This window comes from Sarcophilus harrisii, chromosome 3, assembly GCF_902635505.1.
Source record: "Sarcophilus harrisii chromosome 3, mSarHar1.11, whole genome shotgun sequence".
Classification (NCBI taxonomy): Eukaryota; Metazoa; Chordata; class Mammalia; order Dasyuromorphia; family Dasyuridae; genus Sarcophilus; species Sarcophilus harrisii.
In genome coordinates, this window is record NC_045428.1 from 542,483,593 (window position 1) to 542,509,982 (window position 26,390).

The 26,390-nt window shown below is 40.8% G+C and overlaps 1 protein-coding gene across 7 annotated transcripts; it reads right to left on the reverse strand.

Annotated features, from left to right (window-relative positions):
- Positions 1-650: 650 nt before the first annotated feature.
- C3H1orf109 (chromosome 3 C1orf109 homolog) lies at positions 651-26,291 on the reverse strand. 7 transcript variants are annotated; one of them, XR_004233308.1, is made up of 9 exons: positions 26,179-26,267; positions 24,386-24,463; positions 22,386-22,668; positions 21,089-21,268; positions 19,962-20,077; positions 18,845-18,958; positions 16,763-16,865; positions 10,637-10,785; positions 10,334-10,503 (listed from the first exon to the last, which is right to left on the reverse strand). XR_004233308.1 is itself a non-coding variant. In XM_012545908.3 (6 exons), the coding sequence occupies exons 3-6, from the start codon at positions 22,655-22,657 to the stop codon at positions 18,921-18,923; spliced, it is 606 nt and encodes a 201-aa protein (XP_012401362.1). In that variant the 5' UTR covers positions 22,658-22,668; positions 24,386-24,463; positions 26,179-26,267; the 3' UTR covers positions 17,240-18,920. The 7 variants fall into 7 exon arrangements, 2 of the variants coding, with proteins under 2 accessions (XP_012401362.1, XP_012401361.1); XR_004233309.1 differs by lacking the exon at positions 16,763-16,865; XR_004233310.1 differs by lacking the exon at positions 10,637-10,785.
- Positions 26,292-26,390: the final 99 nt, after the last annotated feature.

A 26,390-nucleotide genomic window follows, 5' to 3' on the forward strand; every position in this document is an offset into this window, starting at 1 on the left:
AGATTAGACACAGTATGTAAGGTAAGATATAAATATGATTTAAATCAGAATTTGTTAGGAGTTTGGGAGAAAGAGAAACCAGGGCCAAATAGATTAGGGAGGGAAGGGGGGCATTTTGGTTTTGAAAAGTCCTCATGGAAGAGAAGCCACTCGAGCTGAGACTTGAAGGAGGATTCTCACAGACAGAAGAGTGAGGAGTCCATTCCAGGCATGGGGCCAACCTACAGAAAAGCTTTGATAAAGTATCTCCTGTTATTCTTGTGGAGAAAGCAGAAATATGACTAGATGATACTATAATTAAATAGATTAAGAACTGCTTGGAGGGCTGGATTCAAACTCCACTGTGGTTCACAGTGGAGTAGCCAGGGATCTGTAGTTGGCTCTGTGTTGTTAATGTTTTTTTCTATGACTTGGACAAAGGCAGAGATGACAAGTTTATGAAATTTTCAGATTATTGTAAAGCTGGGAAGGATAGACAGCTTACACACTAGATGATAATAAGCATCTAAAAAGCTCTTGACAGGCTAGATGTAGTTTAAGGGTAAATTTGCTAAGATAAAATTTAATAAGAATAAAGTCTTAAACTTAGGTATAAAAAAACCTATTTCAGAAAAACAAGTATAACAGATATAACAAGTATAATAGATATATTCATTCATTCATTTGTTTATTTATGGTTGACCTTAATTTTCCTTTACAGCCTCAGTTCGTCATAACTTTTCTCCCAGGTCCATGCCATTCTTACATATTCATTCTCTGTTGTCTCAACTTGCTTCCATCTGAAAGGAATAAGGGCAGAGTCTATAAACTACAGGTCAATGAACTCCACCTAGGACCCTAAGAAAGTTCTAGACCAGATCATTTAAAAAGATTAGCAAAGAACTAGAAAAGGGAAATGGTGATTACCCAGAACTGGTACATGCATTCTCTAGCTTTACTCCCTTAGAGCCAGGTAGACTACATCTCCATTTGGGGTTCTAGAGTATCCTGAAGATTTTGGAATATCTCTTTTTTCTGCCACTGGCTCAAGCCTCCACTGGTTGTGTTCTCCTAGCAAACCAAAGATTAACAGCCCCATTCCATTTAACCTCCTAACATCAATAAGCTTTTTTTTTTTTTTTAATGGTATTTGATATTTTAATTTTCCTTATTTATATGTAAAACAATTTTTTATATTTGTTTTTAAAACTTCGGATTCCAGATTCTCTCCTTTCTTCCTCACCTTCCCCCCATTAAGAAGGCCCATGTAAAGTTATGCAAAACATGTCCATAAAAGTCATTGTGAAAGAAAACATAGATCTCCCCTTCTCCCCGCCCCCAAACAAAAAACTTAAGAAAAATAAAGTTAAAAAAAAGTATGCTTCAAACTTTATTCAGACATAATCAATTCTTTCACTGGCTATGTGACAGTATTTTTCATCATAAGTCCTTCAGAATAGTCTTGGATCACTGTATTGATGAGAATAGTAAAGTCCTTCACAGCTGATCATCCCACACCATTGCTGTTACTTTGTATACAGTACATTTCCCTGTGTGTGAATTCATGGAGAAATTTCCAGGCTTTTCTGAGAGCATTCTGTTCATCATTTCCCATGGAACAATAATAATTCCATCACAATCACATTCCACAATTTATTCAGCCGTTCCCCAATTAATGGACATCTCTCCAATTGCCAGTTCTTTGCCCTGAGAAAAATCAATTAGCTTTTGAAAAGTTTACTTCCAAGGTATGGCACAAACAAATTTCAAAATGTCCCCAACACACACTCTCCCTAGATGGCTTCCAGGAAAGGAGGCTGACAACTTAGCTCGGTTTCTACATAGCCTTGGGCTCATCAAGCTCATGTCCAGATTTGGCAAAGCGCTGGATTCATCTTTCCCTGAGGTCACTAGAGAATTGTTCCTTGCTCCTTGGGACATTGCTGCTGGGTGGCTGCAACACCTGCCCTTAATTTCCACTCCCAGATTCCTGTGGCTAACTTTCCACTGGTCAAAAGTCCACTCATTGCATGTACAAATGAAAAGAATTCAAGGAAAAACCAAGGAACAAGGCCCATTTCTTAGGGCCGTGTGGCCTCAGAGTACGTGAATGTACTCTTACAGAATGGTCTCTCAGCTGCCAAGAATAATCACTAAGCTCCTTCAAATTCAAATGGAGCAAGGATAGAGAAGTAGACAAAGTTGACTCCTATCTTTCTGAAACACCAAAGGTTTTGGCTCCTCAGCCAGACCAAAAAGGTTCTTTCCCAAAGCAGGGTTAGCCAAATGCAACCAGCTACAGAATGTCCACACGTGCTTTGCAGTCTCTCCAAAGCACGTCTCTTAGATGTTATTGAGATGCTCCAGGAAGCCATCTCTCCCAGAGGCCCCTGGAAGATGAGCTTTTCTTAGTCGAGTGAGCTGATGGAGTCTGTACATGTGTGAGATCTCCCTTACACAAGATGTGGAAGGCATATTAGCAGTTTGAGGGGAAAAGATGGGGGGGGGGTGGGATTCTAGCAGACCATAAACTAAATACGAGTGAGCAGCGTGTGTGCTTGTGTGCATGTGAGCGGCTAAAAAGGCTAAAGAGATCCTGGAACGCATGGAAAGTGGCAGAGCTGACAGGAATAGGGAAGTGATTGTCTCTTTTTACTCTGCTCTATCAGACACAGAAGTTTCAGGTACCACAAAAACAAGATACAAGAACACATGATCTGGAGCATCCAGAAGAAGGCAGCCAGCATGGTAAAAGACTTGAGTTCAGGCTTTATCAGGATGAAGAAATTGAAGATGTTTTACTTGGAGAAGAGAAGAGTCAGGCAGGCAGGGGGAGGAGGAGGACATGATAATTGTTTTCAGTAATTTGAAGGATTATCATATGGACTTGTTTTATCCCCAGAGAACAGAATCAGGTACAAGGGGTGTAAGGTGTAAAAAGGCAAAAATAAGATTAGCATTAGGCAGTAAGATAGTGCAATGGTTACATTGGGTTTGGAGACTGGAGACAAGAAAACCTGAGTTCAAATCCAGCTTCACACATTATGAGATATTTTAACTTGGGTAAATCATTTGATCTTCAGGAACCTAAAGTTTCTTCAAATGTACAATGGTCAAAAAAATAACACTTACTCCCATTAATATTGTAAGGATTAAATGAAATATGTATAAAGCACAGCAAAGTGCATGCAATAGGAGCTTAATAATTGATTGTTTCCTTTCCTTCTTTCCTAAAAGAACTGTCCAGAAGGGAAATAGTGGATCAAGACCGGCCTAGTGGAGATTTCTTTCCTGTGTGGGTTGGACCAGATAAGTGCCTGAACTATGGGGAGTAGCAATAGGAGTGGCAAGGAGACAGACTGGAGCAAGAATTTGGAGGGAGGATTGATAGCACTTTACAAATGAAAACATGCTCTGTGATAGCCCACTGCCAAGAAGGGGGGTAATGAGGACACTGAGAATTCAAACCAATTGGACTTTTATGACTGAAGGAGGTTAAGGAAGGGAGAAGTGTTAAGGAGGACTCCAAGATTTTCTGGCTTAAGTAACTATATGCTGGCAGCTTTGGCAGAAGCAAGGAATGAGGCAGGTGGGAGCAGGTCTGGGAATAATAGGCTGACAGCCAGCATAAGGTGATGGGAGCTTAATCTCAAGGTGGTAGATTTCAGGGCACAAACAATTCCCCCAGGACGTCAATAAAGCAGAGAAATTGGGGGGGAAGGGGACATGGACTCAGAATCAGGGAAGAAGAGACGGGCTCCTAGCCTGGACAACAGGCTCCAGACCATTCATTCTCCTTTGGCCCTCAGAGAATCCTTAGGGCATATAAATGAAAGCAGAATGGGTCAGAAAAATCTGGGAAGAATTATAAGAATTGCTGCAAAATGAAGAGAACAGAACTAGGTGAACATTGTATACAGTGATTCAGTTATAATAAGGATGATCTGCTGTGAAAGATGAAGATAATAAACGATTGCAAGACAATTCCAAAGTGACCAAAAAATGCTATCCATCACCAGAGAACTGATGAACTCTTGAGTGCAGACTGAAGCATACTTTTACTTTGTGTTTGTGTGCATGTTCTTTTACAACATGGCTGATAGGGAAATGGCTTTGCTTCAGACCAACTGACACCTGGAAAAGATCTTAGCTTTAAAAGACCAAGGTCTGTCAGTGTACCTGGGGGCATCTCCAATCGTCCTGATCTATATTTTACCACTAGATGCCTCTGGCAACTGCACAGCCCTCCCTCCCCTCAATCCAGCTCATGCAAGTCATGACCTCACTTTCCTGATCCCATTGGTCCTCTTTGAGAATGAAGGACAAACAACAATATGGAAATGTTTTGCATGTTTTACATGTATAATCAATATTCTATTGCATGTCTTCTCAATAGAGGAAGAGATTATGGAACTCAACATTTTCAAAAATTACTTTTTACAGTAACTAGAAGATATTTAATGAAATTACACACACACTCAACCATCAGTATATTCTGCCTTGTTCCCAACCAAGGTTTCCTCTTTCCTCCTTCTCCCTCTTCCTTCCTTCTCTTCTAGGCACATAAGCTTCTATCCTTCCTTTCACAAGCAACCAACCTTTTGCTCCATAATAATTCCAGATTGTAGGCTCTTTGGAGAGAGGAACTATCTCATTTTTTGACTTTTGTCATTCCAGTGGCTCCTACAGTGCCTGGCACATAGTAGGCACTTAATGTTTGTTAGCTGACTGATATGGAGAGCAACTTATTCAGGTCTCTATGGTGGAATAAAGAGTGTAGGACTCCAGATCCCAAGGGTTGGACTAGAAAATCCTTCCCAACTCTAAGATTCTATCCCCTAAGTTACTGTAGTCACACACATTCTCCTTTCCATTGAACTGAATTTATTTTAATTACTTCTTATCATATTTTCAAATAATGATCTACAAAGGTGACTTGAGAGTATATTTTTGGCTCTAGCAGCAGTTGCCCCGGCAGCCAGAATTGCTAAATATGGCTCTGTGCAGGAGGAAGATGATGAGATGAGTTTGGAATGTGTTGAGTTGGAGGTTTCAGGGAGTCAGCCAGGTAACGATGTACAGAAAGTATGTGAGAAGCAAGACTATGGTCCAAGGAAGAGGCCGGGGTATATGAGAAGACATAAGAACATCCAACATGGGAACATTTTGTATTCTGGAAAAGCTGGTCTACACTAGGTCAGGCCAACCTCCCTGGAACTGCGAGAGAGCTCCTTATACAAGAAACAGTTAATGTTATTTAACATATTGTCAAAGTTAAAGGTTACATCTGTCCTTTCTGCTAATTATCACTAAACTAGCTGTTTTTTAGGAACTGGTTGTTTGCTGGCAAGTATCTGTTATGTGAAAACAGAATGTATCAATACATTTAACCAAAATGAAATAAAAGTCTTCCCGGAGATACCATGTTCTTTTCCCAATAAACCACAGTGGGGAGGGGAACATATGTTCTCAATGTCATCTCACTCTCTTTTCAATGGCAGTGATAGCTATACCACAGAGCCTGCTTTCCCATAGACTCAAGATTAGAAATTGTGGTTAAATTCCCAAGCTAGCCCACAAAACCCATTGGGCTAAAATAGAATTTAGTCAGATGAAATCCAATTTATTTCAATCAACACTTATTAAATACAAGTTACTCTTTATCTGGAAGAGGATAGGCTTGCATTTATGATTTCTTGATGTAGGAAACTTCCAATGAGGAAACTCTTTCTATAAATGAAGGTCAGCATCTTCTCTGCAACTTAAGGGAATTGTCAGGGGAGGGGCACCAGGAGATTAAATGACTTGTCCAAGATCACTTGGCCAAAAATGAATCGAGTTAAGTCTTGAACCCACATATTTCTAAAGGTCAACTCTATCTACAATGTCATGCTTTTTTTGCATTAAATATATATGTGTATATATATATATATATATATATATATATATATTTCCATTTCTTACATTCATATTGTTTCTTTCCAATAATGTGTAAAGTTCTTGGGAGGACTATTCCCTCTTTGTCTTTGTCTCCTTGGCACCTACTGTTACACAATGCCTAGCACACAGTAGGAATTTAATAAATGCTTGTTGAATGACCTACAATGTGCAAAGCTTCTGGTTGGCACCTTGATGGAGACTTTGAGATATATATGGTTCCCACTCTTATAGAATTTATACCCCAGGAAGAATGATATTTTTATAGAAGTAAGATTCAGTGGGAAATGATCTAGATGTGCAGTTATCAGCTGTGGATGAATCCAGACTCTGCCACTTGATGTTTGTATAATTTGGGGAGGTCCCTTCCCTCTATAAAATGAGGGCATCAGCCCAGAGTAGATAGTTCTTTTGAAGGCTCTTAGCTGCTATAGATCATATTATCTGTTATCCAGATAGCTACAGTATGATGCAGAACACCATTAAGTGCATAAAGGACACAGCCACCGAACTGGAGGCAAACAGACATTACGGGCCATACCAGGCAGTGAATGGAGGATACCAGGTCCCGGCTGTCTCCCTGGGGTTGCCAGCTGTTTCTAGCCCCACTCATTCACCCCCATCAGAGGGGAGCTGCAGAGCAGCTGGAGGCATTATATCCCCTTTCATGATGGGTGGGACTTGGATCACAAGAAAGGAACCCTTGGCCACCCAGCTGCCCCACACTAGTGAGCCGGTCCTTCCCACCCCGCCCCTGCCCCATTGCCCTGGGAGTGCTGCATCCTGGGATGTGCAGAGGGAGAGTGGCTGTAGTCAGTGTTTGGGGATAAAGTGGCTCTGGTTTGATGCTGCCCTTCATCAGGGTAGGGGAGGACTGGGTGCTCTCTGGCCAAGCGTCCTGACTTCCAGCCAGCTCAGAGTCTGGGACTGGGATAAGATTGCTGAGGTGGAAGGTGGGGGTGGGTTAAGGGGAGCGGCTCATATCCGTTTGGGCTGGGCCAACCCTCTGAAGTGAAGCCAAAGTGTTTCCCAGGAAATGACACACCTCCGGGTCCCCACAGGCAAATGTTCTCCACTGAGTCTGGACAGCAGATAGCGTCCTGACAGGGGCATGTAGGTAGCCACACAGCTGGCTCATCAGGCCTGACTGGATAGAGCCTTGGTCTGTGCAAAGGGAGAGTCCCTGGGGTCTCTGATGGGCCACAGATGTTTCTCCCATGGCCGAGGCAGACTCAGCCAGGTAGGGGGAGGTTGGGAATGACAAGTGGGAGTGATGGAGAAGCCCAGAACCATGAGATGCTAAGCATTCTAGGACTGAAGACATTGCCACAGACATGCATCTAACTAAATTCGTGCTGCAGGTGATAAGCTAAAAACTAGGTTATCACTCCCACTGCTTGAATGGTGGGATGTTAATTTTGTAAGACCTGAGAATGGTGTTATCCATATCCAAATGGCCCCATGCTCAGAGAAGGGTCCCTTCTCCTTCATAAGAGATTGGCTAGTTTGATGCCTTCATTTTAGACTCAGAAGAGGCAAAAAACTTGACCAGTCACACAGAGAGCCAATCAACAGCAGAGCCAGGAAAATGCCTGGTTCTGCTTCCAAATCAGTCCATCCGGACAAGCCTTACCAGAGTGAGGACAGGCAGGAGTGAGGAGGTAGGGGAGGGAGTGCTGAGAACAAGGGTGGAGGATCCAGGCTGTCGTCACCCTCTTCTGCCTTGGCTGGGACGGTTGCTTCCACTCATGTGGGGAGAGCATGCAACTGGATCCCCAAGGATCCCTCGAAAAGCCATGACCCAAGGGAAGGAGATGGGGTCCCTCCCTTGCTGCTTAATCAGGACCCTTTTAGTATGGTTACTCCTGCAATGTTGGAGAGAAGTTTCCAGGAAGCCAGAGACAGCAATGGTGGCAACCTCAGATCAACTAAATATGAGGAGAAACAAGTCCTCCCATTCGGAGCTCTCCAAAAATGAAATGGGCTGCATGCAGAGAGTGAGCTCCCTGTCACTGGGGGGCTTCAAAGGCACTCCAGACCATCACTTGCTGAGGATGCTGGTAAAGCACACTATCATTCAAATGGTGTTTGTTTATATTTCATTTTGCATTAGACTATCTTTATTTTAGCTCCCCTACCACACCATGTGTGTGCCCCTTGAGGGCAGGCTCAGGAGGAGATCTGTTCCTTTTTTTCACTTTTTATCAATGAGGGCATCAATGATGGGCTTATCAAATTTGCAGGCGAGATTTCTGCTCAGGAAGAGGGCAGAGGAGAAGAATGGACACCTTTTGAAGGGCCTTCCCACATAAAACTATAAGTAGTGGAAAGAATATTGCATTTGGAATCAATGGACTTGGATTCAAATCCCATTTCTGTACCTTACTTCTTACGTCTTTGATCAAGTTTTTTTTTTTTCTTTTAACTTGCAACATAAAAGGGTGGTACTTGAGGACTTTTAAGGCCCCTTCCAGCTTCAAATCTATGACATGCTGAACCTGAAGTCAGAAAACCTGTGCTCAAATATCAGTTTGGTCATTTATCACCTGTGTGAACATAGGCAGATCACACCCCTTTTTGGGGTCTGAATTTCCTCATCTGGGAAATGGTAGATGGCTTCCCTGATACTGTCAAACTCCAAATCTACAATCCTCTGAATATGAGGGCCCAAACACAAAAATTCAGCAGAAACCTGGGCAAGAGATAAATGCTTTTGGTATTGCCATCCTGTGCTCAGATGGTTTAAATTTGAAGCTCTGTCCAAGGCTTTAGACAGGGGTATTTGTTTCTAAGTTTCCTCTCTCTGTAAGAAAGCTGAGCAGAAATTTGTGAATCTAGGATTCAGATTCAGGAAGAGCTTTCATGAGAAAACAGGAAATGTGCACCTCTAATCTAGTTAGCCTCTACTCAAAAACCTTCCACAGCTATCCACTGCTAAAAAATCAAGTCCAAACTCATCTTGTCATTAAAAACCCTCCACGATTTGGCTGTAGTCTAGCTCTCCAATTTTATCTCTCATTACCAATCCTTCCCCCTACCCCAAACATTCTACCCTCCAGTAAAAAAGAACTATTAGTTCCTCAAACTCATCTTACCTCCATGTCTTTGCTTGCACTTGCCCCAAAGCTGGAATATCCTCTATACAGTTTCTCCTTGCCCTCAATCCATCTCTACCTATTGAAATATTTCCCATCATTCAAGGCCCAGAACAGATGTTTCCTCTTTCATGAAGTCTTCCCCAAACCCTACAGCTGCAAATGATCAGTTTTTCCTGTTGGACTAATAAAGCATGCTATATCACTCAAATGTGATATTTTCATTTTATTTATATTTATTTTTCATTTATTTATATTTCATTTTGCATTAGAGTATCTGTCTTAGCTCCCCTACCACACCATGAGCTCTTTGAGGGCAGGGATCAGGTCTCTGTATTAGGTGATTTGTCCTTTTATTTTTTAAAAATTTTATCGATGAGAGTACCAATAATGGGCTTATCAAATTTGTAGGTGGCATGAAATCAAGGTGGACAGTTAACACATTGGATAACATAAGATTCAAAACTAGACAGGTGCAAAACAGGACTGAATCTAATATGATGAAATTTAGTAGCGATATGTCAAGTCCTGTAGTTGACTTCAAAAAATAAATTTCACAAGTATGAGGTAAGGAAGTCACAGCTAGACAAGAATGGATATGAAAAATATTTGGGAATTTTAGAATACAATGTGATATGGGTCAACAGTGTAAAATGGCAGCCAAAACTAGATGGCCCCTGGGTAGAAAATGAGATGATTATTCTGATCTCTGCCCTGTAGCTGGAGAGCTGTGTTTAATGACAGGTACCTCATGTGAAGAAGGATGTCAGTAAACTAAGAGTCCATAGGAGGACAATCAGTATGGTGAAGTGAATCTAAGATCATGACATAAAGATTGATTGAAGGTACTGAGGTTGTTTAAGCTAGAGAAAAGACTGAGGATTAAGGTCTTCAAGTATCAGAAGGTCTGTCGTGTGGAAGAAAGATTATTTTTTTCTGCAATGTCATGTCATAGAGGGTAGCAACAACTGGAAGTTACAAGGGAGATTTCAACTTCACGTAAGTGGAATCATTGTGTCAGGACTTTGTCCCGACATAAAAAGCCGAGGTATACTTCTGTGTTTGCTCATTCTTACACCAGTAATATAAGACTTTCATGCTTCTTAAAATGTTGTCACCAATTCCCCTTATATGCTCACTGGCTCACAAGGCTTTAAAGAATGAACAAGTTTATTATAAAGTCAGAGACAGCAAATAAATTTGTATTAAAGCTCCTAACCAGCGACCAGTAATAATTCTACTCTCTTATGGCCCATAGTGAGCAGGACTTCTAGTTCATGTTGCCAACAAAGGCCACTGTGGTCTCTCTTCTGCTTGTGATGTATCCATATCATATAGCCTTTCATCTTACGTTAATAAGAACCCTTTCAATACTTGCCCAGGCTGCTGCTGGTGGAGCATTTCAGATTCTCCCTTTGTTCTCCACTGATTGTCTTGTGAGTCCAGTTCTGCCCACTGTCACCTTCTTTATTCCCCAGACAAAGCTATTTCTCTGAAGTAGGAAAAGGGGTTTTATTAGCACTCCTTTGCCTGAGCCAAAGGCCTTTTCTGTCCCCATCACTCCTAACAAACTCTAGTTACAAACCCTCTGCTCCCATGATGTGAATGCTCTGGCAGATACTCACTTTCAGACCAGCTTCCCACAGGGATCACGCCATCCTTCTCTGCAAACTTCAGGGTTTCCTCTCTTATTCTCCCTAGAGTCTCTTGTGATCCCTGGATGTAGGGACTGGCAGGAAAAAGCCAGATAACACTTGGCATATTCCCAGGGCAGCTGGGATAATAAAATGGTGGGAGACAGAGAAAGCAGAGCATTGACCTGTAGTTTACCAGGGATGGGGACGTTTTATCGATTCCTACTTTGTAACCAAAACTATAATGGGCTCTACAGTGAGTGCTCTAAGTCTTCAATTAAAGTCTAGACAAACAGTTGTTGCCAAGTGTTAGGAGGGATTTTTTGTTTAGGCACAAGTCAGAATAGCTTCTCAAACATCTCAAATCCCTTCCAAATCTGAAAAGCTGTAATTCCCCCACAACTATGCCCATTGAAACACTGAAGCAACTTACTGAATTGTTGCTATGTACCGACTGTGCGGCTAGCCTGGCATTTGGAGGCTCTTCTGCCCAGTGTTCCCTGTTTGCCCCCCCACCCCCCACAGGCTCCTCTCCATTCCATTAGTAGGAAGAGGATCAGGGGAGTGGGACCCCCTTGTGGAGCAGTTTTTGATCCCAGTATCCCCTCAAGCCCTAAAGCTTAAGAGCCGAGTGTGTTAATAAACAGCTTTTGTCTCTTCCAAGAGGTGATGGGAGTCAGCCCCAGGGGCATACTTGACAGGCCCGTCACATTGGACAGGGTTGCACAAGGCAGATGTTGGCACTTTCTCCTTTCCAAGTGCCATCATCGTCATGCAGGGCGAGTGGAAGGGATGTGCTGTAACCCGAGGATTGGGAAAGAGGAAGCCTTTGGGGAGCTGGGCAGGCCTCGTCACTGACAGGGAAGATGCATTCCTTTCAAAGGTTCATCTCCAGATCCCGGGGAGCCGGAGAACAAGAGAGTCCAGAAAGAACACAAGTCATGGGGGGAGGGGAGCCTGGGAGCCCCAGGACCAAGGGGAATGTCGAGCTGTGCGTGTGCAAGCAAAGGTAAGGAAGGCTGGGGAGTCTGAACACTAGGCTGGGAGTTACAAGACCAGCAGATTCACTTTCATCTGTAAAACCCAGAGGACTGGACAAGATCTCAAGACCACTTCTGGCCTTAAAAATCCCATGATCCTTTGACATGCAGAAACCCAGCCAAATGGAGCCTAATGGCCTTTTGGCAAAAACAGGGAAGATGCTGCAGTCTTGGGGAGAAAATTCCCTGGCATAAATGGTTAGTGCTCGGCTCCTCAGAGGCTTTGGAAACCGTTCATTCACCTTGGCCAGTAGAGAAAGCGACGGGGCCTCACCTCATTTGGAGGCCATTCAAACCCCTCTCTTTGTTGAGGAGGATCCAGATGTTGGAAAAAGATGTCAAGTTTGGAGGACATCTGGGGAGAGATCCTTAAGAGCTGCTTCTTAATTTATCAAACTAATGAAAGACGATGAAGGCCTTTGGCAAGTGTGAAGAGTGACAACTCAACCCAAATAATGAAAAGATTAATAATTTGCTGAGTTGGCACTGTCCCCCCTTCAGAGTTCATGTGGCCATTCAGGCTGATGTCTCTGTTATAGCAGCCGGCATCAAAAGCCAGCACCAGAGAGGCCCATGTGTCCAAGACCATTTTTAGCACAGATTAGCTTTCTGGTCCATTTTTTCCTACCCCTCACTTCTTAGCTGCCTTTAAAGAAGCCGCGAATTGTCAAAGAGCCTGTCCAAGTCAAAAGAGACAAGTGCAAAACTGAAAACTCGGCAGAGGGACAAGGCTTTCCAGCTGGGGAAAATGTGCCTGCAAAATCACATCCTGCCCTTGGCAGCTTCCCTGGATTTATGGTAGAGTTTTGCAGACATTTCATCACATTATAAGCCAGCTCAGAAGACCCTCATAAAACTCTACTTATATGAAAGAACAAACTGGCTGATAAAAATCAGCTGTTGCCTATAAATGTTAGATGGAGTAGCGGGGGTTTATGAGGCTGGGCACATTGAGTTTGAGAACATAAAGCTAACCCTTATTTGAGACGAAGACAGTGTGGTATAACCAAAGGAGGACTAAACTTGGACTCACAAGTCCCGAGTTCAGGTTCCACCACTTGTTAGCTGTGCACGCTTGGGCAAATCCTTAGTTCTGGGGATGCTGACACACCAATTATCTTTCCATGTTCCTGGGTTATATAACTTAAAAGTGCTAAAGAAATACAAATTATTAGTAGTACCTATAAGGTATTTTAACCCCTCCTCCCTCCCACTAGACTGGAAGCTTCTCAAGGGCAGAAAGTTATTTAATGCTTGTATTTCCTCCATTGCCCATTATAGTATCCTACTCCTCAGTACTGGAATCTCAGGATTTCAGAAACACATTGATCCCAAAGAACAGAGAAAGGCTCGGGAGGCAAGACCTTCCAAGGGGAGGTGAAAGTCCTGCTGTGTTCCCACCTTGGCCAGACTACATCTGAAGTACTCTGCTGAATTCCCAGTGCCACTTTTAAGGACATTGATAAGCATCAGGCCGAGTTTAAGTGGATGGTAATATGCTTGAATATCAGGCCATATAAATATTGGCTGAAGGAATTGGGAATATTTAGTCTGAAGAGAAGATTTGGGGATGGGAGGTAAGGAAAGCGAAGGCAAAAGGTGACCAAGTAGAACCTCATGGTTCAGACTTTAAGATTTGTCTACTTTCTACAAAGTTACTTCACCTGGGGTTCTATTTCCTCATCTGTAAAACACGTTAGATCAAGGGTCCTAGGGATCCATACATTTTTTCATAAACTCTAAAATTTTCCAACTATATTTTAATATAATTGGTCCCCTTCGTAATCTATTTTATTTTATAAACTTAAAAACATGATTCTGAGAAGTCCAAAGGCTGCCACACTACCCACAGTACCCATGGAACAAAAAAGGTCAAGAGCCTCTAAGCTAGATAGATGATCTCTTGGTCTTTTCCACCTTCCAGGTCTATGAAATCTGTATTTTAAGGGGTGTCATGGAGAAAGACAATTAAGAGTTGTTCTGCTTAACCTCTGAGGACAGAGTAATGGGTATAAGTTGCAGAGAAACAGATTTTGCTTGAACATGAAAAATTTGTTATGAATAATTAATTTCAAGTGCTACGGGCTGTCTCAGCAAGTAGATGACTACCCAGATGTGTTCAAGTAAAGGCTAGATGAACAATTCTTTGGATTGTTCTAAAAGGAATTCTTGTTCAGTAGGGGTTGGACTAGAACTAGGGAGGTGCCAGAGCCAGCTTGAAATGGCTGAGAGTCAATTGTTAAATTTTCAGCAGGAGTTATTTATACCTTGGAAATTGACAAATGCTACAAAATAGGATTCAATTGATAATTTTTTTGACTGTCTAGACTTAAAAATAATGCAGATTAAACTTAAAAACAGGTTGTGCACACATCTTTCAACCTAAAGTTGATTGTGAAGTACCCTAGTGACAACTAGATAGATGGTGGGGCCTGAAGTCAGGAGAACATCTTTCTGAGTTCAAATTTGGCTTCAGACACTAGCTGTGTGACTTGGCGCAAGTCACTCAACTGTTGACATCAGTTCTTCATCTATAAAATGAACTGGAGAAGAAAATGGCAAACCAGCCTAATAGCTTTGCTTCAAAAATCTCCAAAATGGGATCACAAAGAGTTGGACATGACTGAACAACAAAGCAGCACATCCTGACAAACTCAAGTCTTGGCTGACTCAGCTGCTTACCCTTCACACCGCAGAAATTCAACCACCCTGTATAATGGTGTGACTGACCATCAGCCCAGAGGATTTGGCTCTCCCTGCTTAGATAGGCTACCTATAACTAGTCCCACAGTAGGAAAGAGTGGTGCCCTACTTAGACTTACCAATAGCTTCCCCTACCTTCCTGCCATCAGTGTCAGGTACCAAATAATCGTTGAATTTGAGTGAATTGTAATTCGTTTTTTCCTAGAACTTTTAAGGTAAAGCTCCTTTCTATTATCCTACGATAGTACAAATGTCATCATCATTCCTATTTACAAATAAGGAAACTAAAGCTCAGGAATGATTCACCCCTCACCACACAGCTAGTGCCAGATACATGGCCTAAGCCTACATCCACTGAATCTGAGTATAGCATTCTGTTTGTTAATCCTTGCTGCCGACAGGCGTTTCCTATAATTTAAGGTGAGCAAGTGAGAGAAGGAGCCTGAGTGGGAGAAACAGAGAAAGAGGTAGAAAAGGCACTTTCTTCCTGAAAATCTACCTTTGTTCTAGCCAACTATCCTGCCCAGGGCCACTTTTTTTTTTTTTTTTAATCTTTTCCATATGACAATATATCAACTGGTCAAGATGAAACTGCTTGTCTGGAATTATGCCCCAAAAGTTATCAAATTGTGCATACCCTTTGATCCAGCAGTGCTACTACTAGGGTTATATCCCAAAGAGATCTTAAAGAAGGGAAAGGGACCTGTATGTGCCAAAATGTTTGTGGCGGCCGTTTTGTAGTGACCAGAAACTGCAAAATGAATGGATGCCCATCATTTGGAGAATGGTTGGGTAAATTGTGGTATATGAATGTTATGCAGTGTTATTGTTCTATAAGAAATGACTAGCAGAATGAATACAGAGAGGCCTGGAGAGACTAACATGAACTGATGCTGAGTGAAATGAGCAGAACTAAGAGATCATTATATACTTCAACAACAATACTGTATGAAGATATATTCTGACAGAAGTGGATTTCTTTGACAAAGAGAAGATCTAACTCAGTTTCAATCGATCAATGATGGACAGAAGCAGCTACACCCAAAGAAAGAACACTGGGAAATGAATGTAAACTGCTTGCATTTTTGTTTTTCTTCCCAGGTTATTTTTACCTTCTAAATCCAATTCTTCCTGTGCAACAAGAGAACTGTTTGGTTCTGCACTCATATATTGTATCTAGGCTATCCTGTGACATATTTAATATATAGGACTGCTTGCCATGTAGGGAAGGGGGTGGAGGCAGAGAGGGGAAAAATCGGAACAGAAGTGAGTGCAAGGGATAATGTTGTAAAAAATTACCCAGGCATGGGCTCTGTCAATAAAAAGTTATTAAAAAAAAAAAAAAAAAAAAAAAAAAAAGATTAAACTGCTTACTGTTCCAAGGGAAGGATCTGAGATTACTTGTAAAATGGACCACTGTGGAATTTAACCATGAGAATTGGTCTGTACAAAGCCCTTAAGACATAAACAAATGGAAGCCAAGGTTATTGTCCTCCAGTATCAGAAGGGTTGGCCCCTGGAAAGATTAGATTTGTTCTATTGGCCCCAAAGGGCAGAATTAGGAGAATGGGAGAAGAGATGAAATTTCCTATCGGAACTATTCAATAATGGAAAGGGCTAAACTGAAAAACAATTAACTTTCTATCATTGCAGACAGCCCCAAAAGTCCATGACACATACAAAATACTTAACTTCTTAGAGCTTTGATTATTTTCTAGGATTGTTGCAGGTGGTTAAACATTGGGCAACTGAGCATTGAGAAGTTACCAATACAATATCTCCCAGTACTCTGAATTTTCATTCTAAGCTGAAAATTATCCAATTATTAGTCAACTACTTTGGGCAATCTCTGTGCCTCAGTTTCCTCCTTTATATAATGAACTTATTTCTAAAATTCCTTTAAATATTAAGACTCTTAAGAGTCTCCCTCATACTTTAGACCTCCTTGGCTCATCTGTGCAGTCAGTTCAAAGGGCAACAGATCTGCTGTCCATCGACAAGGAGCCAGTGAGTCAGAGACTTTCAGGAATGAGAGGGAGAAGGAGCTTGAATTGGATAACGTCCCTGAAATTCCTCTAGAAGCACTTGTTTGCTCTGCTCCTTGCACCTGGCACAGAGGGCAGAAGGGTAAGGCTCTGGCAGGCAGCCCTGATTCATTCCAACTATCTTGGCAAAAGAATGAGATGGGAGGATAATGGACAAGACTGCTGCTGTTGCCTGAGCAAGGCCCTGATCACTCAAGGATCCAGATAAGGAAATAGGTTTAGACCCAGGAAAGGGCTGGCTCCCTCTCCTTGGGATAGGGCTAGAAAGGGATGTTAATGATGTATTTTGTCGGATGGAAAAAAACAGGTCCTCTCCTGAGCACACTAACCTTGGCTTCCTTTTCTCCCAATAGCAAATTATGATCTAAATAGGTTCATTCACTTGGGATAAGTGCTTCTTCATCTTCTCAATAAAAACGTTGCAGTCAATTTCTAGAAATAGAGGAGGTTCATTGGTAAAGAAGGCTAATCAAGAGTCACTTTATTCCAATCTACATAGAACACTGGAAAGGGCAGAATATTTTGAACTATAAAAATATGAGAGCTGCAAGAGGCACTAAGAAATCATCTTGTGCAAACTCTGTCCAGTTTCACATAGCTTGTACTGGCAGAAACAAGATTTAAAGTCTTTTCTACAATGTTATGTTGCCTCCATTGGGCTTATCCTGAGCAAGTTTTTTCAAATCCTTTTGAGGCTCAGTTTTCTCATCTGTTAAATTGGGAATAATGGCTCAACCTCATGGAACACAGAGATGCAATGAGATAATAAACGGGAAAATTTGTAAATATAAATCACCACAAAAATATCAGCTATTAAAACTATTTATTCCAAACAAAAGCAAGAGACAGAACACATCCTTCACTGGAAGGCTTTATACCCAAGACATATTGTCTCCCTGCTTTAGGACAACAGGCTAAGAAGAGGAGATTGTGCCAGGAAGGGAGGGGAGGCCAAAAAGCTCTGGATTATGCATATCATTAGTGATCACTTTTGAGGATAATCTCTTCATCTCCCTCCTCCCACTAATCAATCAGGAGACTATAATGTCCTGCAGTAGGACCTTGATTACTAAGTACATAGGGAAACAGAGAAAAAGTTCTGTCCTGGGAGGCGAGTGATCAACATTTGGGATTTTCCCCTCTACCAATGAAAAATTGTATGACCTTAGTGAAATCCCTTCACCTCCTGTCTCTTTCTTCTTCTATAAAACGTAAGTTTGGACTAGGTGAGCCCTAGCTTTCCTTTTTGTTCTAATGGGCTCATGAAACTACAATAATCCTCAAAAAGAAGAAATTCAGAAGTAATTTATGCCACATTGCCACCCCCTTGTGGCACAGTTTGGAAACAGCAAGTTGGGAAGAATGTTAAATATAATTAATCCATTAAACAGTAACAAAACCAATCAAACATGAACTTTAAAATGAACTTTGATAACCAAATTTCTATAACTTAAGATTTCAAACCTTTATCTCCTTCAGTTATTTTCATCAATTTACCCCTAAATTTGTATATATGTATGTATGTGTGTGTGTATCTATATAATCCTTTATATTCTTATACTTAAGTGTGCTTACTGAACTTTTCCAGGGAAATATTCTTGTAATAAATTTCTAGACATGGAGAAAGTTCTAAGGGGAAGAGGGCTCATCAAAGATTTATTTTGTTCTCATTACTTAATCCAGAGTCTGCAGTTTCCACTTTTCAGTATTTTCTATCAGTCTTTTTCTATTATTTTCCTATTCACTGAATTTCCTTTCCATAGTTCTTCATTGAATTATAGGATTGGATTACAGTAACAATTTTCCAAATGTTGGAACATTTTCTTTTTGATATGCTTTTCAGAGTAAGCTCCATAGAAAGGGAATTTCTGGATCAAAGATTACGAACACAATATATAGCACAGCCCCCACTCTGTTCCCCAACGACTTACCAGTTTACAATTTCATGAGCAAAATATGAGCTTCTTATTTCTCTATGATCCACCAGTGTTGAGTTTTATTATTTTTATTTTTTGTCCACACTCTCAGAAGAGTACTTTTAAAGGTGAACAAACTTTTCCATCACAAATACTTAAAATTTCAGATAAAAGTAAACGTATCCTCCCAAAGTTAAGACAGCATATGGAGCAGAGGATTTGAGTGACAAAACCATGGCAGAGTACTGGTTTTCCTTCTTTGCCTGTCTTCATAATGGTCCCCCCTTTTAGACAGTTACTCCAGCTCCTCCAATATTCTTGGTTATTGCCCTGACTACTACTTCTATCACTAACATCCTGATTTTCCTTACTGAGTATCAACTCACCGTCTCTGGTATAGAATAAAAACTCCTTGGGTTCACAAACATAGCCCCAGTCATCTATGAAATAACTGTGTTCTAGAAATTTGTATTCCCAACACAAGAGTATACCCACATTTGTTTTAAAGTGATAGGTGAAATAAAGCTGGATTTTAAGTGTGGTTTCTTTGTTCTGTGGATAGAAACCTCCTTTAAGTTTCCAGGAAAAAAGATACATTCAGCAGGATATCTGGAGAAGGAAGAGAAAAGATCCTTGATTTATACAATTTAGCTTTGTGTTGTCCCCAGAGATACAAATAAAACACAGTCTTTACCCCCCCAAAGGAGTTTATGATCTAGTAGGTGAAAAGAACAAATTATAGACAGTTTCACAGATAAAGATCTCATATCTCAAATATACAAAGAACCCTATCAAATCTATAAAAATATGAGTCATTCCCAAATTGATAAATGGTCAAAGGAACAGGCTGCTTTTCAATGAAGAAATCAAAACTATATATAGTCATACAAAAATGCACTAAACCATTATTGAGTAAAGAAAAGCAAACAAAGTTTTGAAATATCATTTCACACTTATCAAATTGGCTAAAATGACAAGAGGAAAATAACAAATGTGGGAGGAGATATGGGAAAATTGGGACATTAATACATTATTAGTGGAACTATAAACTAATCCAAAAGCCACTTTGGAGAGCCATATGACATTATTTTCAGTTATAAACTGATCCAGCAATACTATCAAGTCTATTCCCCAAGTAATCAAGAAATAGAACAACCTACATCTAAAATATTTATAGTAGCTCTCTTTGTGGTAACAAAGAACTAGAAATTGAGAGGATGCTCATCAACTGGGGAATGGCTAACGAAGTTGTTTCATACGATTGTGTTGGAATATTACTATGCCATAAGAAATGAAGAGCTCATTTACTTTAGAAAAACATGGAGATTTTCATGAAATAATGAAAAGTGAAATGAGCAGAACTAGAGAGTTTTGTATGTAGATTAACAGCAATACTGTTTGAAAAATAATTGTGAATGAGCAAGTTATTCTGAGTATTATAATCATCTACAAAGGAATTATGAAATAGATGCTATACATCTCCAGAGAAAGAACCAAAAAACAGAAATAGGCATAGTATGGTTTCATATATATGTGTGTGTGTCAAATGGTAGCCTTCTGGTAAGGGAAGGGGAGGGTGGGAAAAAAACAATCCTAAAATGGGTATAAATACCTTGTACTAGGTCTTGATCATTCTCTGAAATTCGATTCCAGGCTTGTGGCAAAGTTTGGATGTTTGGCAAATTTTCCCACTGAATCTGGGAGAGGAGATATTTCCTTTCCAGGTAACTTTATAGAAGTTAAGGACCCCAAGAGTGAGATAAACATGTTTAATTTTAACAAATATTTAAGTACCTTGCATGTAGAACATTATGCAAGATGTTGAGAGATATCAAGATCATGTAAAATACAATTCCTGCCTTCATGTGCCTCCCAGTCAAATGAGGATTGATGGATAAATGAATAACTACCCAAAAATACAATACATTAGTATAAGACAGGTACGAACAGTGCTGCTGGTGACACCTAAAAAAGAAAGGTTTTTAGTCAGAGAGAAAAAGGAAAATCTTATATACTAAAGGACATATAGGATTTCAACAGGTCAAGTTTGGGGAAAAGGCAGAAGGGGAGCATTGCAGTCATAGGGGAAAAGTAAGACCAAAGGCACAAAAGCAGCTATTTATACATCAGGTAGGATGGATAGTGAGTAGGTTATTTTGACCTAGTAAGTAAGATGGGAGTAAGTAAGAGATAAGACTAGAAAAAAAAATTATGTCTCATATTAGATAGGGCCTTGAATGCAAAGATACAAATATATTTCACTTGGCAGCTAATAGAGAGCCATGAAGGATTTTGATCAGAGATACAATAAGATTAGATCAATATAGGAAATTGATCTGGTCAGAAATAAGGGATTGATGGATAAGAAAGTGGAAGGGAGAAGAGACATTAAGAGGCAATTTACAATAGTCTAGGCAGGTAAGAGCAATAGGGTAGAGTCATGATCAAGAAATTATATTGCATGGAATCCAAGAAGAATTAGGGCAAAAGTGGAACTACTGATTTTCAAGAAATTTAGCTATGAGGAGGAGAGAGATAAGAAATTACTAGTAACTGGAGGTCTTCAAACAAAAATAGGACGATCATTTGAGATTTCTAGAAATTTGTTTTCCAGTGTAGATTAGTCTAAACAGAGATTAATGTCCACTTCCACTCTAAAATCTTGTGATTCTGTGGCCAAAACAACCATTTGTGAACTGAAGACATGTAGATTCCCCAGGGTATCTGAGTGAAGGATACACATTTCGATAATGTCTGTCAATGTCCTGTAACCATGCCAGCATATCAGCCAATGAAGGGCTGACAGCAGAAGGTTGCAAAACTATATCAAGTCCAAGTTCATCTGCTTTCTGTACATACAGTTCAAACACTTGTTCCACATGGCTGCTGACTGTATCTCGCACCTGGAGAAGGCTGTTTCTGCAGGAAAAGACAATGGCACTAAACAGCATTGAAAAAGATGTACAGCATACTTCCAGCAGCCCACATACCTACTCAAGGCAAATAAAAGCAATGCATTAATGAGAATTGCTCCATTATTTCTGATCATATTTTGAAAGAGTCAGCTGGAGGATGAGGTAATTGGAAATCATGTGATATCAAGACCAGCAGAAAAATTTTTAACATGGAGAAGATTTGGTAGAGTGTGGAGGAAAGGATTCAGCATAATCACGAATTTTAACCATCTGAGAGGCCATCACAAAAGTTCTGTTTGACCGTACAGAGCAGAGTTAGAGTTGATGGGAACAGATTTCAACTGTAAGTTCAAAGGTAAAACTGTCTAGCTGTGAGGACTGGTCAGTAGAATGGGGGATCTCTGGGATATCCCCATCATGAAATCTCTCCAAACAGAGGCTGGATGATCATCTCTCAGGGATAACACAAAGAGAGTTCATTCTGCAGATAGGAAAACAACTAGTAAGGTTCCTTCCAATTCAAAGTCTATGATACATACTAAGAATTTCATGGGCTAAGGTAGTATGATCAATGGAGCACTAACCCTGGAGTTAGGAGGACCTGAGTTCAAATCTGACCCCAGACACTTACTAGGTATGACCCTAGGAAAGTCACTTAACCTTAACTGCCTCTCCTCCAAAAAAGAATGAATGATATTGCTTATTAATACACTTCCTAAAAAGTTCTGATCTTGAGACTTTCTGCAAAAGTTTGTCTTAAGATACATCATAGTTGTAGAGCAGAAAGGAAGCTTAGAGATAATCTAGTCCAATCCCATCCTTTTACAGATGAGGAAATTGAAGTCCAGAGAGATGAAGGGAACTGTCCACATTATATTGCTAGTAAGCGGCATTTCAACTCAGATCCTGGCCAGGATCCATCCTGCTTTGGACCACTAAGTTCTAGGACAAAGGGACATGGAGAACATAAGGAAAGGAAGGTAGTGCGTGCCTACAATACATGTCTCAAAACTCAACTGTATTAGGCTACAAAAAAGCTCCCTTAGTTGGAGTGATCTGGCTCCTTACAAATAAAACATTAAATTCTTTTCCTGTACATGAAACATATCATGATCTCTTACAGCTTTTCTCCCAATTGGTCTAAGATGGCGTCCCCAGCAGCCAGCAGTTTTCCTCTCAGGCGATCTTTCAGGTCAGGGAAAGCCCGAAGTGGAGTCTCCTCCAACTGGACATTCTGACTGGCCTGTAGCTGCTCTGCCAGGTTGCTAAGGGAGGTCAGGAGAGGTAAGCAATCATTCAGAGTACTCTTCCAGAGCCCATGCTGGTGCTCTACAACATGGAAAGCCTTCTTCAGAACATCCTGCACAGCTGGCAAAGGCTCCTTGGGAGACATCTTTTCTGCATCTAAAACCAATCAATTGTTAGAAAGCCTCAACTAGAGAACCATTCAATTCAACACACATTTATTAAGCATCTATTATGTGCAAAGCACTATGCTAAGGATAGAAAAATAGAAACAACCCAAATCCTGATCTCAAAGAGTTTACAATCTATTTGGAGAAAAACATGGATCCATATAACTATGAAATAAGAATAAGATAAGTACAAATTAAGGAGGATATCAAGATCAAGTCCTTTTAAAAATTCAGGGAGGCAGATATCCTGGAGGGAAGAGACATCAAGGAAAGAATTGTGGAAATTGTGATATCCAAGTTAGGCAACAGATTGGAGAAAGGAGAAAGTTCCATTCAAGGAACTGAATCAGAATGAGCAAGGAAATCGCAAAAGGCAAGATGACCCTGGAGAATGCAGAATAGTCTAGTCTTTCGAGGAGGAAAAGGAGGGGGTATCAATGTACAGAATAGGTGTTTTCAGAAACTGGAAGCAACTCTTTGGGAACTTCTAATGCCAGGATCTGCAGCCTATACTCTAGTTAGTTGAAAAGAGAGTCAAAGAAAGGTTTTTAAGGAAAGGAGTGATATAATCAGAATAGACTATTAGTAAGATCACATAGGAAAGTTAACAGAATATGATTTAGAGAAGAGTCTAAAGCCAGGAAACCCAATAAAAAGGAAATTATAATAATTTAGTGAAAAGTGATGAGGAAACTTCATGTTCAGGAGTATAATAATTATAAATAGCTAAAACTTAGTGCTTTAAAGCTTGGGAAGTACTTGGCACATTATCCTATTTGATCCTAACAAGAACCCTGTGAAGGAAATGTTATTAATAACCCCCGGATATGCTTGCCAGAGAATTGAATCTAGCTAACCACAAGTCAAACAACTATTAATCAAGAGGCAGAAATTGGAACTTATTAACAGAATGCCTTATTGCCTAATATGAAGAATTGTACTGAAATGGACAAAAGACTGGCCCCCTCATCCCTGGGTCAAGGGGCCTCAGGCTTATAGGAAAATGTTGCTTAAACTAAATTAAGGGAAGTGTTTTTTATGTTCAAACAGAATGCTTGCCTAACAATGTCAGACATCCTGTAAGCTCCCCAGCATCCCCCTTCTAGAGCAAGAAATTGAATCACTGTTGTAACTATAAGGCAGAACAAGAATTGCTTATAAGCCTGTCTATATTTGGGTTTGGGATGGTACTCTACTGAGAGCCTGTCCTGCCGGTAAATAAACAATAAATGATTTCTAAATTACAAACACCTTGGTTGTCCTGAATTTTATTGCCTGGGCTATTTCAGTACAAAGACCGCTATTGTTATCCAAAAGTCTATTTAATGAAATGCTAAGAACTTTCTTGGATGATTTTTAACACCTGGATTTGTAACAATCTCTAGAACTGGTTTGGAACAGATTTTATGGAGCCCAAATGGCAGCTGAGGAATGTCAATAACAAACTTGAGGTTGAGAGACTCAGCTGGGTATGGGCACTGAGAAGATAAGCTAAGAGATATGGGGCTTGTGTTGAGCTAGTCTACTGGTTTAGCCTCAGAAGCATATATTAGGGAACTGGAGATACAGTTTATTTAGATTTGTAGTGAAGCATTTTGTCTTATGCTGTTCTTTTGGGCAAAATAGAGAAGTGAATCAAATGAAAGTGTAGCCAGATAGATTTGGGCCTGGATGAATTCGTGGCCAGATCTTACTAGAATACTTACTCAACTCTTGATATCATCTCATAGGATTAAAGCCTTCTGTCCTTGGCCCCATGTTGCTTTAACATGTTTATCAATGATCTGCATTTAGGGAAATATGGAAATGCTTATAAACCATGAAGGTCAAAAACAAATAATAATAACTGGAATTTGGATCTATAAAGGACAGGCAAGAACAATAGTGATATATAAAGGCTTATTCATTTTAAAAAAATCAGTTCTATAAGTATAAAATGAGGAAAGTGTGGCTACAAAACAGCTTTGTGAAAAAAGAACTAGGAATTTTACTTGGTTGTAAATTCACTTGGCATCAAATGAGAAAAATGCTTATATGATAACTAAAAAAGCTAAACTTAGGCTACATTAAGATATCTCAAACCTTAAGATGTAAGAATTTGAAAAGCCCATTATATTCTGCCCTGATCAGACCACATCTGGAATATTCTACGTTTGGTTCCAGGTATCACACGGTAGAAAGAAGGGCACTGAAAACTTGAGAAAAATAATACCTGACTGAAAGCCTAAACTTTTATCTTTGCAACATCCTCTGAAATAATACCGGATACTTAATACCTTAAAGTCTACCAAGGCTTTACTATTCATTACCCCATTTATCCCTCATATAACAACCCAGTATAGAAGCTACTTCAGGTGCTATTTTCCTCACTTTACAGAGGAGTAAACTGAGGCTGAAAAGGTAAAATGATTTACTTATGGATCATTTGCTTACGCTCAGAAAGATCAGAAATTCTGTATGTTTTATCTGATCCACAAAGAGCACAAATTGGAAAGAGAAGGAAAAATGTCTTCAAAGGATCTTGCAAGAAACTTCTACACAAGAATTCTCCTCTTTGGGGTTGTGACTAATGGTTTACATGCATCTCCAGGCCTAATGAGGACTCACTCCAATGCAGCTGTTTTGTTTTCCTTTTAACAAAACGTTTGTTTGTAATAACTATGTGGGCCTGCCCTCGTAGAAACCTATTTTCCCCACTTTTTTAGGCAGGGGACAACAAGCTACGGGAGATGTTTCTGAGTTCTTCCTATCTTGGTAAGATTCCCCACAAGAAGATTACGATTAAAACACAATTAATTGTTCTTGAGATGGGGCAACCTGGACGGAGGTCAAGTAGCCAAGACGCTAAAAGCATGAGCTAATGTTAGTTAATATGCTCGCTACTAACGGACGTTTATATAGGGTTTGGAGAAACGCCACGTCCCCAGAGAGGTGGTCTTGGAGCCAGGCAGCCAAGGCTTGGGTTCTACCTCTGACGCGATCCCAGAACTCTCAGGGATCTCGCCTGCTAAGAGACTAAACACCACACCGGGCGGTCCCCAGTCAATGACACAAATAACCACAAAGAGTCCGGTGCAATCATCACCTGAACCGCACACCATTATAGATGAAAACAACTACTGTCAGTTTCATTTTGCAATTGATCAAACAGGCCCGGAGGGGTGAGGAGACCAGGGTCACACACGCGCTAAGAAGCAGACCCCAGTCGGGTCTCCTGACCCCCCCATCTTGCCTGCGGTCCACAGTGCCCAGAGCATGGCCCGAATTAGATCGCCCGAGGGGTCTCCCAATGAGTCACGGCTCCTCTGGTCTCTGGGCCTCAGTTTCCCCATCCGTCAAACGTAGGGGTCGGAGGGGGGCGATCTCTAAAATCCCTTGAGGCCCTACCAGACCAAGCATCTTTCCCCATCTCAGTGAACCCCAACCCGCCCCCCAGAGCCTTCCGACCATTTCTGTCACCCCAAGAGCTAGAGGGACTGACTACTAACAGGACACTTACCATCTCCTCCGAGCTTCCTGCTCCCCAATGCGCATGCTCGAAAGCGGCTACCAACGGATAAAAACGAGCTCAACAAACTAGCTTCGTTTATACGCCCCCCCAAAACACGTGATCTATGCCGCCAAACCTCCTGGGTGTTGTAGTTTTGCCCTATGATTGGCTGGTACGATTATGGAAGCGCCTGATGATTGGCTCTCCTGAGAATCCCTCGA